The sequence below is a fragment of the Artemia franciscana genome, chromosome 11 (genome assembly GCF_032884065.1).
Source record: "Artemia franciscana chromosome 11, ASM3288406v1, whole genome shotgun sequence".
Lineage (NCBI taxonomy): Eukaryota > Metazoa > Arthropoda > Branchiopoda > Anostraca > Artemiidae > Artemia > Artemia franciscana.
Genome location: NC_088873.1, coordinates 32,594,916 through 32,608,347, shown reverse-complemented (window position 1 = coordinate 32,608,347; position 13,432 = coordinate 32,594,916). Strand labels below are relative to the sequence as shown.

General features: G+C 36.2%; 1 protein-coding gene and 1 non-coding gene across 3 annotated transcripts in view; both read left to right on the top strand.

The window, feature by feature from the left end:
• The window catches only part of LOC136033105 (phospholipid scramblase 3-like), a 39,136-nt gene that overhangs the window by 16,880 nt on the left and 8,824 nt on the right, over positions 1 to 13,432 (top strand). For both annotated transcript variants that reach the window (XM_065713724.1, XM_065713725.1), the window contains exons 4-6: positions 896 to 1,113; positions 7,481 to 7,648; positions 12,088 to 12,246. In XM_065713724.1, the coding sequence (XP_065569796.1) occupies positions 896 to 1,113; positions 7,481 to 7,648; positions 12,088 to 12,246 (545 nt within the window). The remainder of the gene's footprint in view (positions 1 to 895; positions 1,114 to 7,480; positions 7,649 to 12,087; positions 12,247 to 13,432) is intronic.
• On the top strand, positions 10,486 to 10,675 carry LOC136033401 (U2 spliceosomal RNA). Its single transcript, XR_010618927.1, has one exon. It is a non-coding gene; the product is annotated as a U2 spliceosomal RNA (small nuclear RNA).

Here is a 13,432-nt window from a genome sequence, read left to right as displayed (position 1 = left end):
AAAAATGTACAGATAAGAATATACAGTTTTTCAGTGTCAAGTAACGGTTTAGATGTTGGACTATTTTCTGGATTCGATTTATAGCTTGATTATACGTGTTTGAAAACGGTTTAAGAAAAGAAGGAAGTGTAGACATCCATATTAATATGGATCCAGATTTAAATTACGTGGGTGTGCAAGTTTTGTTTTTGTAGCAAATGTTGAATCTGTCATTATGTTTATAATACTTAATATGTAAACTTTAATTCTAATATCTCTACGTCTGGTATTTATATTTGTCTTATAAATAAGTCTAGACTGGAATTTCATCTGGATTTTCATGAGAGTGGACATGTTTTTTTAGAATGCTTTGCAAATGTTCACCAAGTGTCTTGACAACTGTCAACTGTCAATTTTTTTTTTAAACATACATTTACTTTTTCTTGAGTAAACATACATTTACTTTTATTTATCGTATAATTGTAATGTAGAATATTGTCGTTTTTGGACAACAATTAAATTTTAAAAAAATCTTCATCAGCTAAAGGCAACTGGCAACATTAAAAGTTAAAATGGACAGAAATTATCCTGTAAATGAAGGGGGGGCTGTCTTTCACTTCCCCTTTGCTCTTTACGCTAAAGTCTTAAATTTCTGTAGAAATTCTTTTCATTCAAATTCAATGGCCCTTGTGTTTGAGTAATCTTTCTTAAAGGATTTTGACAAAAAGTCAACCTTTAGCGACTTTGTTTTGATTCAGGCATCGTCGATCTGTGGTAGCGGGACTAGTTTCTTGTGGGCATCGAAAAATCACATTCCACAAATTTGATTGTTGCTTTCTGTATCGTGTAGAAGTACCGTGTTTTTTTCAGTTGAGGAACTTATCCCCACTCATTTTATTAGTCACACTTATTTTAGTTATGCTGAGCTACGAGAGCCAAAACAAATATGAAATTTTTGGCTCAAATGGAGAGCTACTTTTCAATTCAAAGGAGGAAAGTGGATGCTGCTCACGACAGTTATTTGGCTCATCCAGACCTTTCGAAATGGCTATTAGTGCCCCTTCTGGACAGGAAATTATTCACCTAAGTCGGCCTCTAGCTTGTGGTTCTCTATGCTTTCCATGTTGCCAGCAGGTAGTCGCTTTTCCATTAGTGTTATTTAAGTTCAAATGTCGGAGTTTTATTTCTGGCTTTTGAACTGACTAAACCTATTTTCTAATGAGCAATGTTATTCTATTGTTGTTAGGAATATTTGATTCCGCTGCCAAACTTATAAGTCTTTTCGGAACCCGAGTGAAAAAAAAAATGCCCAAAAGGACCTAAGCACTTTTTCATATTATATTCATTGAAACAGGTAGAATATTGCCTTATAATACCTTTTAGGTTTGCATAGCTTTGTATTCTATAAATTGAGCTATAAATCAAGCTGACAGTGGACGCGGTATACACATTCTCTTGATTTAAATTGTAAATTCATATCCAAATACTTAATATCGACCTTCACTCAAAGTCTCGATGGACGCGAAGTTTTCTTCCTGCGTCAAAAGAGCGTACACGGGCGAATGATAAGATGGCTTTTTCATAGACAAAGTAACGTTATTCTTTTCAAATTTCCAAAGTAGAGACACAAAACGTTGCTTGATCAAGCCATTAAGTAGCTCCAAGCCACTAGGTAGTTCCAAGAATCTTCTTTTGAAAATACTCCAAGATTTTAAATTAATCTCTTTAACTTGAAGTAAATCAGCCTAGGAACGCTCTCTAGCCTAGAAGCGTTAACCGAGAAGAAATTCTTAACTTAAAAGCTCGAGTAAGATACACTCTTTTTTGAATAAATAAAACCCTTTTGAGCTTGAAAAACGCTACATCTGTCCAACTCTTAAGTCATCCTACTTACTCATAATTGTGACGTTCCCAACCATAATTCTGACCAAGATCATTCACAAGAGTATCTGTCCCAATTCTCCAGCATCAATTTACAATCAAAATTGCTACAGTTCTCCTCTGTGATTTACTCTATTTGGATTTGCACGTTCTTATTTTTTATTGGTATTCATTGTTGTGTTCGGACAGACCAAAGTGAATCAGTGCCCGTTTGGTGCCTTTTCTCTTAACGTTTAAATGAACAAATATGGCCTATTCAGGTGTATTAAATTATGACCAAAAGACCTCAAGGTACAAAGAGAAACCTGTTCAAACGTGCATATGTACATTATAAACGTAATAAGGTATTTGTCGATCTTTGAAATACGCAGTAATGTATATTTTGAAAAGATGCGATTTTACACTTGAACGTCAACGTTTAGAAGACAAGTGGCTTAAGTTCGAGTCAACGCAGTTGATTTGAGTATGTAACAAGCGATTTAATGTTGGTGGGAAATGAGAAAATTGACCAAGTTGATGACTTTGTCGTTACTAGTAAAAAGATGATTTCAATGAAGATATGATAGGTTTAGTAATCAAGGTAGGGTATGTTTTTTAATAGTTGGAAAAAGTTTCGAAAAATTGGATAATCAAGTCTCAATAAGAATAGAATGCTAGAAGACACGGTAATGACAATTGTCATGCAGGGTTTTGAAACTAAAAAAAATTCGAAAAGTTGAGGAAAATGTACGATGTGTTTTAAGAGGAATTGTCTAAGAATAGTATTAGTTACCTGTTTGAGCCACTGTAGATCAACAAGAAGCCGCACGATTTTTTTTTCTACTATCTAGGTGTATAATGAAAGTGATGTTGACATAGTTAGATCACGTTTGTTTGATTATGGATAACAGGTTTGCAAACAAGAAAGGCCCACCAAATAGCAGTTTGTTCTCAAGTTATATGGAAGTTATGAGAAAAGATTCGGAGAAAGTGGGTATTCTTTTGGAGAGAGTAAAGAGTGAAGTTCTGAATAGAGTGGGTTGGAAAAGGATCTTGTGCAGCTATGTTGGCTTTAGATCAAAAGCATTTAGATCAACACTGACGAGCTTTTTGCATCTCAGTCTCAGATATGAGAGACTCTTATAAGTATATATATATATATATATATATATATATATATATATATATATATATATATATATATATATATATATATATATATATATATATATATATATATATATATATATATATATATATATATATATAAAAAAATATATTTAGTGTAGATCTGGTATCTGTGATGTAGTAGATAGCCAATGATAGCCTGTAGTAGCCAATGAAAGAAAATGACTTTGATTTGATTGCTCCCATCTAGGTAAGTGAAGTTTGGGAGACAATGAAAGGAATGAGAGGTGGGTGGGCCTCAGGTATACATGGAGTACCAGCCGCGCTTTGGAAGAGGGGACGGGTGTGGCTGCTGCCTGTTATAGCAGGAACATTTTCTGGTGCCATTATTTAAAAAGGGGGATAGATTAGACCATGGGAATTATAGAGGTATAAGCGTAAGTAATGTGCTTAGTAAGGTTTTCGCTAAGATATTATATCGTAGGATAGATAGTTGGATTGACCAAAATAGAACTCTATCAGACTTACAGGCAGGTCCTATTGATCAGATTTTTATTTTATTAAGGATGATTAGGAAACAAGTTAGGAGAAAAGACGACAGGCTATTTGTTGCATTTTTGGATTTAAAGTATTGTTTGATGGAGTGGATAGAAGCTAAATGATAGAGTTGTTGTTAGCACTAGGACTACCAAGCGTATTTGGTAATATTATAGCATTATACTGCTACTACTACTATTACTGCTAACAACTCACTGCAGCACCAAGCAGCCTGAGGCCAACACAGCTACGCAAGCTCCTCCTCCATCCCAATCTATTCAAAGCCTCCCTCTTTACACCCTCTTGGATTGTTCCCATTTCCTTTAAATCTTTCCTTATGACATCCTCCCACCCCAGACGAGGACGACCTGCTTTCCGTTTAGCCCTAGACGGTTGGCCGAAAAGGACAATCTTCGGCAATCTGTCATTCTTCATCCGCAGAACGTGCCCTAGCCATCTCAACCTTTCTTTCATTGTAGCCCTAGAAAGTGAGATTAAACCACATTTTCGTACAGCTTACTGTTTGAAATACGGTCAGTCAGCTGGGTACCCAGAACAATCCGTTGACAATTTCTCTGGAAAACGTCTAGTAAATCTTCATCTTCTTTTCGGAGTGCCCATATTTTACAGTCACATTTGACCACTGTCATCACTGCACCTTCCAATATTCTAATCTTGGTTTGCAGACTTTTATATTCATCCAAACTTTTTTAACTGTAAAAAACACCCTGAGCCTTGGCTATTCTACTTTTAATATCTTCACTTCTCCCACCGTCTTTACTAATAATACTACCAAGGTAAGTGAAGCTGCCCACCTGATCAATCTTTTCGTTACCCAACGTCACATTTTCATCTCCACCTATTCCTAGCCTTAGTGATTAGTCATGTTAACATTAATTTTCAAACCTATTCTAGCACCCTGAACTCGCAAAACCTCTAAAAGTCTATTCATTTTGCTCACACTTTCATCTAATATGCTTAAATCAACAGCATAATCTAAGTCCAGGAGAGTGTTTCCTCCTCATTTGATTCCGTGATCTCCTATGGCCTTTCCTGTGCTCCTTAAGACTAAGTCCATCAAAATGATCCATACAAAGGAGGATAGAACATAACCCTGCTTAACTCTTGATTTAATACAAAATCAGCTGCTAACCTCATTTCCTTCCTTAACCGCAGCATTATTATTCTCCTACATAGTGCTAATCACTTTAATGTATTTGTCTGATATTTCATATAAGGATAAAACCAATAAAATATAATAACTATAAATAACTATAATAATAACTATAAAACCAATTTTATAATAACTATAAGAATATAGTTAAGACTGTAGCACGAGTAGGTAAGGATTTCTCTTGGGTTGTGAAGAGGACACTTGGTGTTAAGCAGGTATGTACAATTTTCTCAAGGCTATTTTCATTGTATTTTAATGATTTGGAAGAACATTTGATAGGCAGAGGTGCCCCAATAATTAAGCTTTCAAGTGCAAGCGTTATGGCATTACTTTTTGCGGATGACATAGCATTAGTAGCGGAAAGTAAAGAACATTTGCAGCAACTGTTAGATCTAGCATCTTCTTATTCAAGAATAAGAAACTAGTATTAAACGTAAAGAAGTTGGCGGTTATGGTTTTTAGGAAAAGTGGGGAACAGGTGGATTTGCAGTGTCAGTTTACGTATGAAGGTAGGACACTACCGTGTAGATGAATTTCATTACTTAGGTTGTAGGCTATCGTCAGATGGAAATGGAAGAAAAAGCTTAATTTGGTAAAAAGTAAGGGAAATACACTACTAGGAATGTTAAGTAAAAGTAGTGTTAAGGAAATTAGGGATGTAGGACTGCTAAAGTATATTTTTAATGCTAGGGTTAGATCGGCTTTGCGTTACGGGGCGGAGCTTTGGGGGTTTGATAAGGGGGTAAATTTAGAAAGAATGCAGTTGAGGTTTTGTAAGTGTATGTTAGGCCTTGATAACAAGTTTAATGGGTTAGTGCTGAGAGGGGATATAGGACTAAATTGTATGAGACAGAATAGGCTAATTAATATGGTTAAATATTAGGAAAGAGTGTCATCGATAGAAGATAATAGGCTAGCTAAACAAGCATTTTTAATGATGCTTCAAGATGGGAGGAAGGATTCGTGGCCAAATCAGGTGAAGAATATATTAGACAGTGCAAGGTTAGGTGATTGTTAGAATTAAGGAAAGGAGATAGGAGGGATGGTAGGGACTGTATCTAGGCTAGTTGCTACTTTGTTTCTCCACATACTATCATCTTCTACATTTTCTACAAAATGCTGCCGCGCTAAGAAAAACTTTACAGTTTTGTAGACGTATGACAGTAACAAGTAATAATATATATTCCATTACAAATCACAACATAACCATAATCAACTCAAACTTCAAATCGATCTCTCTCATTTAAACAATCAACACAATATTCACCCCCCAACAACAAAAAATTGTACTCCACAGACTCCTTCCCTGCCCTCCCCCTAAAAAAAGTAATTACTTTCTAACAAATCGTCTTTTAATTTTTTCTTAAATGAAACCAAGTGTTCAGCCATCCTAGTACTCATTGGTAATTTATTCCAAATAAGCGGACCCATATATCTTACCGTAAATGCGGATCTAACTGTACCTGTTGATTGAATTGCTATATCATCACTATTTCTCGTTTTATAATCATGCACTTGGCTATTCAAACAATAAAACTTCTTAAAAACTGCAGGGACAAAATCTCTAATTTGTCCAACATTCAACAGATTCAAGGATTCTAACAAGGACTAGTTTCATGGACCTCTTTAACATATTTACCAATAATCCTAATCGCTTTAATGGATAAAAGAGTGTAAGAAGAATCTTCTGTGGCAGGAAACGTCGAAGTATGTGTACACCACGGGCAATCTTAGCAGAAATAGCTTCACTATGATTTCTCCACGACAGATGACAATCCACTATAAATCTTAGGTAACGTAGTTTACCGACCTGCTGAACAGGCTTTCCATACAGTGTAACTAGGCCATTTAAATTAACAGGAGAGTCCAATCCACTGTAAGTCATCAAAAATGTCTTACTCACATTAACGCTTAGAAAGCTTACATTCATGAAAACTTCCTGGAGTCTCCCGTGTACTGGAGTCTTTCCAGTACACGATTTGCTTTACTTACCAACTCGTCTATAGACTACCAAATAAATTCAAAGCAGTGTCATCAGGAAACGATATAGTGCAGGCTAGAGTCTCAGGCAGTTCATGTTTGGCAAGCTGGAAAGGCCACCTCGCCGTCCCCCGGGCTATGTGCGGAGGTCAAGGAGAACTCGGGTGAAGAAATTTACCTAAAAATGAGATTGAATCCGGAAGATTTGAAAGGGGGAACTTTATGCCTCTTGAGAACGCTGGAAATATATAGAGAGGGATAGATTGAGGGATGGTCCTTACAATTGCCCTATGTGTGGAGAGATGGATGAGTCTTTGCATCATTTTTTAGGGGAATGTAGGGAGTTGAGGGAGTTGCGCTTGGAAATATTTTGCAGGGAGGTCGGGAGGAGAGATTTGATTTTGATAATTTTGAGAAGTGAGTGTTGCTTAAATATAGATAATGTTGGAAAGTTCTTCTGGGTAGGTATGAGTTATCGTGATGATTTTCTTAAATAATTAGTTTTAGTGTCTTTTCAGTTTATGTTTTATTACTATTTTTTCTTTCACTTTTTTTTGTGTATGTCACCATGGCCCAATTGAGCTTTCGTGTGAATATATCTATCTATCTATCTACCTACATGTATTTGAAGTTTGTGTTTTAGTAACTTGGAATAGTTTTTTCTTATCCAAAAATCTTCAAAAAGGAAAGGCAGTAATTAAAAAGATTTTTCTTGTCAATTGATTAGTGTGTCTTGTTTATAATTATAAGTTTATAATTAGACTTCTGCTGTAAAATTATGTTTGTTTCAAGTGTGGTAAAGAAGAAAATTGTTTTTTTTAGGAAATGGAAGTATTCTCTCCGCCTGGAAACCTGATTGCATCTATTCAAAAGGAATGGACTTTGTTGACCCCTTTGTTTTCAGTATATGACTCTACAGGACAGAAGATATTCAAAGTGAAAGGCTCCATGTTAACAACAAGCTTTTTTGGAAATGACGTTGACTTTAAAGTAATTTCTTCTTTTAATTTCTTCTCTTATTTTTTTTTGTGGATTGTTATCAAGTTTAGGGATCATTTGAACTATCCTTCATGCTTCAATAAAACAGTAATGGGTTGAGTTCATGTTGTTTTAAATCAGCAATTATTTTATGAGCGTTCATAACGAAAGCCATGGATATAGTAAGATTTCCTCTTGTGGGCACCTTAGAATTTCAGATCAATGAACACAGTTCAGATAGTTCAGCTTACTCACATTGTAAGTGTCCCTCTAAAAAAGATTAAGCACGACCCTGTATACAGTAAGAAACACCTTAAAAAGTGAAAATTTGAAATAGAAAAGAAATTCACTTGTTTTTTTCTTGTAGCTTTTCATTTGTAATTCACTTGTCTTTTAGTATTGTTTAGGTTAATTTGCTGGTATTTTATGCAGAGAGGGGTGAATCCGCAATCCCACTTTCGTTGTTCGTTGCAAATCTTCGGTGGTTTGCTCGTTGAAAATCCCTGTTCCCGGTTTGTTGAATTTGTTATGGTTTAAATTTTAAGGCTTTTAAATTTTAAAAGCCCGTCTATGGAAGTTTGAAAAAGAACCCAAAGAAAGAAAAATTTCATCAAATATCCAGCAAAATTGTTTCGGACTACTTAAATTGTCTGGTAAAAAACAAAACTGTTCACTAAAGCATGAAACCTGACATAGAACTATTCCCTCCTTTGGCACGTCGAAAAAGAAAAAAAAAGTAAAAGAATATTATTGGTATATTCAATAGAATTGTTTCAAATGGTCTAAAATCTTCTGACCTGAAAGCAATTGTCCAAAATTACGAATAGTTACGGAGAGTTAAACATTTAGTCTTTTCCTGCCTGTGAAATGGCAGGGAAATAGTAGATTGAAATAAAACGCGTTTCAAAAGCAGTGTGAAAGACAGGAAAAAAGAAACTAGCGCGCGATTATTTCGCATGTATAAAACAAGATGTCTTCAGATTAGATGAAACAAGAAAAAGAATCGAAATAAAATCAAGAACAGAAGCAGAAAAACTTTAAAAAAAATGTAAATCCAACATAAATGTGAAGGAAATGTACGACTGTTACTCCCGAAGTGACTCAGGTAACAACAAAATGCAATTTTGAGCTGAGTAAATATTTACTAGATTTATTAACTTCAATGTAAGGCTGACATCCATATTCACCAAAGTTCCATCCTATGATTGATTAATCTATAAGCTTTTTTAAAGTTTTTAAATTAATTTCTGTTCGTTTTTTATTGACTTAGTCTTTTTCATGAGGAAAAAAAAAATGTCTTTTCGGGTTTTTATGGCACTTGGTATCTACCAAGTGACATATAGCGATTGCAAATTTTGTCGGTCTTTCGGTCTGTCTTTCGGTCCCGGTTTTGCTAGTTTAGGCACTTCCAGATAAGCTAGGACGATGAAATTTGGCAGGTGTATCAGAGACCAGATGAAATTAGAAATTTTCGTTTCCGCGATTCGACCATCTGGGAGGGGGAGGGGGCTTGGGGGACGATTAATTCGGAAAAACTAGAAAAAAGAGCTATTTTTAACTTACGAACTGGTAACCGGATCTTAATGAAATTTGATGTTTGGAAGTTTATCGTGTCTCGGAGCTCTTATTTCAAATCCCGACCGGATCTGGTGACATAGGGGGGAGTTGGAGGGGGAAGCCTAAAATCTTGGAAAACGCTTAGAGTGGAGGGATCGGGATGAAACTCGGTGGGAAAAATAAGCACAAGTCCTGGATACGTGATTGACATAACCGGAATGGATCCGATCTCTTTGGGGGAGTTGGGGGATGGTTAATTCTGAGAAATTAGAAAAAATGAGGTATTTTTAAGTTACGAAGGAGTGATCGGATCTTAATGAAATTTCATATTTAGAAGGACCTATTAACTCGGATCTCTTATTTTAAATCTCGACCGGATCCAGTGTCGTCGGGGGAGTCGGAAATCTTGGAAATGGCTTAGAGTGGAGAGATCAGGATGAAACTTGGTGGGAAGAATAAGCACAAGTCTAAGATACATAACTGGACCGGATCTGGTCTCTTTAGGAGAGTTGGGTGGGGGGGTTCAGTGCTTTTGCGAGGGGGGAGTGTAGTATCTGATTCGGAAAAATTATAAAAAATGAGGTATTTGTAACTTACGAACGGTTGATCAGATCTTAATGAAATTTGATATTTAGAAGGACTTTGTGCTTCAGAGCTCTTTTTTTAAATCCCGGCCTGCTCTGGTGACATTGGGGGTGTTGGAGGGGGAAACCGGAAATCTTGGAAAACGTGAAAATTGAGGTATTTTTACCTTACGAATGGGTGATCGGATCTTAATGAAACTTGATATTCGGAAAGATCTTATGTCTCAGATGCTCTATTTTAAATTCGAATCGGATCCGGGGACATAGGGGGTTGGAGGGGGGGGGGAAACGGAAATCTTGGAAACCGGAAATCTTGGAAAACGCTTAGAGTGGAGAAATCGGGATGAAACTTGATGAGAAGAATAAGCATAAGTTATAGATACGTGATTGACAAAATTGGAACGGATCCGTTCTCTTTGGGGGAGCTGGGGGTGTTAATTTTAAAAAATTAGAAAAATTGAGGTATTTTTAACTTAAAAATGGGTGACCGGATCTTAATGAAATTTGATATTTAGAAGGAAATCATGTCTCAGAGCTCTTATTTCAAATCCTGACCGGATCTGTTGACATTGGGGGGGAACCGGAAATCTTGGAAAACGCTTAGAGTGGAAAGATAGGGATGAAATTTGGTGGGTAGAGTAATCAAATGTCTTGGATACATTATTGACGTAACCGGACTGGATCCACTCTCTTTGGGGGAGTTAGGGGTGGGGTTCAGTGCTTTGGCGAGGAGGGAAGTGTAGTATCTGTTCTTATTAGCTTAGTATCTGATACAGTCCCTACATATGACCCAGAATATTAAATTGATTTTTGGACATCGAAGAGATGTTGGGGCTTGCTCCGCTTCTTCCATGCTTTGTCCCGGTATTGCAGTACCTCCGGGATCGGTGCACCCCTTTCGAGGGGAAACCTAAACAGAGAAACTCGATTCAAATTTGCGAATAATGCGCTTTTTAAAATTTAATAGACACCACACTTGTAGCTTCCTAGTCCTTTAATAAATTGAAATCACATTTTTTCATCTATTCTACTTTGCTGTGGGTGGATTTTTGTTAACCTCATTTTCTCGTTCAGAGTTCGCGGGTCTTAAGACTTAACATGCTCAAACAAAGAAAGTGGCGGAGAGGATTGCATAAAAATATTTAATTTCATATCTCACATTCTCATCCACTTTTTTAACTAACAAGCCAATGTCAATTTTCCGACACAACTTTGTTAATAAACCTATTGTATTCAATAAATCTTTTTTTCAGATTACACTGCTTTGCCACTTACAATTAAAATGCACAGAACCCAGAGAATAGATTATACCACCTCTAATTAAATCTGAGTATTCCGGCATCGGATCCGGACACATTTATCCACCAAAAAAGTGAAGAAGATCCTCTGTAAAATATTCTAGTATGCGTTCCCTTTTTAGTCTGATTTGTTTTATTTCCTCTTTTCCTCCGTTAATAAAGCCTCTCAGATTTGAAGCCGAAATATTATGACTTTTAAGAATATTAATTGATAGGTTTCCAGTAATCTTATTTTCCTTTCATTTTAATTAGCTTGTCAATATTCGTATTCTCCAACACTCCCCTCTTTTTGGCGTTATATTTAGTGTTGTAGGGGAACATGGCCTTAAATCCTTAGAATCCAAGGGAAAGCCGTTTTCAGAAGAAAAAAACGGGACATAACAAATATTGGACTGATATAATTCGTAGTCAAAGTGTCAGTTATACTCTGCTGCCACGCCAATTATTCACAGAAAAGTGATTTTAAAACAACACAGGAATTCCGTAGCAACTTATAAAAATGTCAAATGTCTCCCAAGAATGGCAGCTAAGAGTTCGGTATCACCTTTCTCTTTTTTTACTTTTGGCTTTCTGTTCAGTGCTTCCACTATCCCCGAATTTCTGGGATTTTCCCGACAATCTCGCAAAAACTGAGCGGCAAAAATGCTTAGACCTAGTAGCGTCAAAGCTTTGAATCCAACCCTAAGAAGTGGCTATATTTTGGCTGTACACTGGACATATAGTGGATCTAAAGCTGGACTGATTAACCAAGCCAAGGAAAAAAAGGAGCAAAACATAGGTCTAAGGTCTGTGAAAACCTTTCTCTCTCTCTCTCTCTCTCTCTCTCTCTCTCTCTCTCTCTCTCTCTCTCTCTCTCTCTCTCTCTCTCTCTCTCTCTCTCTCTCTCTCTCTCTCTCTCTCTCTCTCTCTCTCTCTCTCTCTCTCTCTCTCTCTCTCTTTCCTCTCCTTCTCCCTCTCTCGCTTATTTGTAAGTTATGAAGAATTTTTCGATTAATAGTATTTGTTTCCACAGGTTATTGCTGGTTCTGATACAGAAGTTGGATGTATTTCAAAAAAATGGGGCGGACTACTCACTGAATTAGTCACAGATGCTGATAAATTTAATGTTACTTTTCCAGTTGATCTAGATGTGAGAATGAAAGCAGCGTTGCTTGGACTGGCGTTTTTAATTGTAAGGCAATACCTTTTTTCTTTTGCTTTCTTCTGTTTTTTACAGTCTTTGTTAATAGCAATATGTGGGAGCTAGGCTGCCAAATTGACACATTTTGTGTCAAAATGACACAATTTCATGTTGCGTGACACAATGACACATTCAGTCGAAATGATGACACAATCGACCCAAATGACACATTTTTTGATAAAAAATGACACAATCGACGAAAATGACACATTTTTCAAAAAACAATGACACAATTTTGTCATCCATGTCTTGTTTTTAAATGGTAATAAAAAAAGTAAAATTTCAGTTTTCAACCTCCAGAAAAGCTACAAATTAACGGAGAGGAATAGCACTACCTAACAGTGCAGTAGTACATAGACAGTGCGGAATACAGGACAGATTCCATCACCATATTTCAAATTTAAACCACGAGAAGAAAATAGCCATAGGTGGAAATTTCAAATCAAAATGCACGTTGAATATCTAAACTTAATTGGCTGCTTGATTGAGTATGTGACGTAGCCAACTGGTACGTACTTAATAGTAAAAAGTAAACAGCTTGCAGTTACCAAAGCTGTTGCATAAGCAGCAACTCACATTTTTAAGAGTACAGGAGGGGTACCCACCTCGGACAAGATTACAAATTTCCGATCTGTTTATTATTATCAAGAGAAAATAAAGAAAAATTACAAAGCTTTAGACCCCACAAAGGGGTCTAAACTAAAAGGTGTCTAAGACTTCCAGAGAAGTCTTCCCTTCAGAATAATTCATCTGGCTTAAAAAGCCACCAACAAATATGACAAAAATACTAGATTGAAGCTAGTTTTGAGTAAATAAATATATTGAGTAAATAAATATAGCTTCAAAATTTCTAAATGAACGTACTTCTATTCTCAAACAAGATTACTTCATTCTAACCCTACCTTTTTTCACCTAAAAATGACAAAAATGGTCAACCAGAACAATTGCTTGAATTTGGAGTTTCAAAGTAGTGACAGTCGCACTCACAAGCTCCTTTCCAGCTCAAGGGCAACCATGAAGTCTATCATGAAGTCTTTAGTCAAAACTGACATCTTAGAGAATGATAATGCTTTTGTCATACCCATGATCTCAGGCTGTTTCAAGGAAATCTCCGAGATTTCTTTTGGTCCAAATACCGAAATACACGTGCTGAAATATAAGGATGTGATACCCTCGA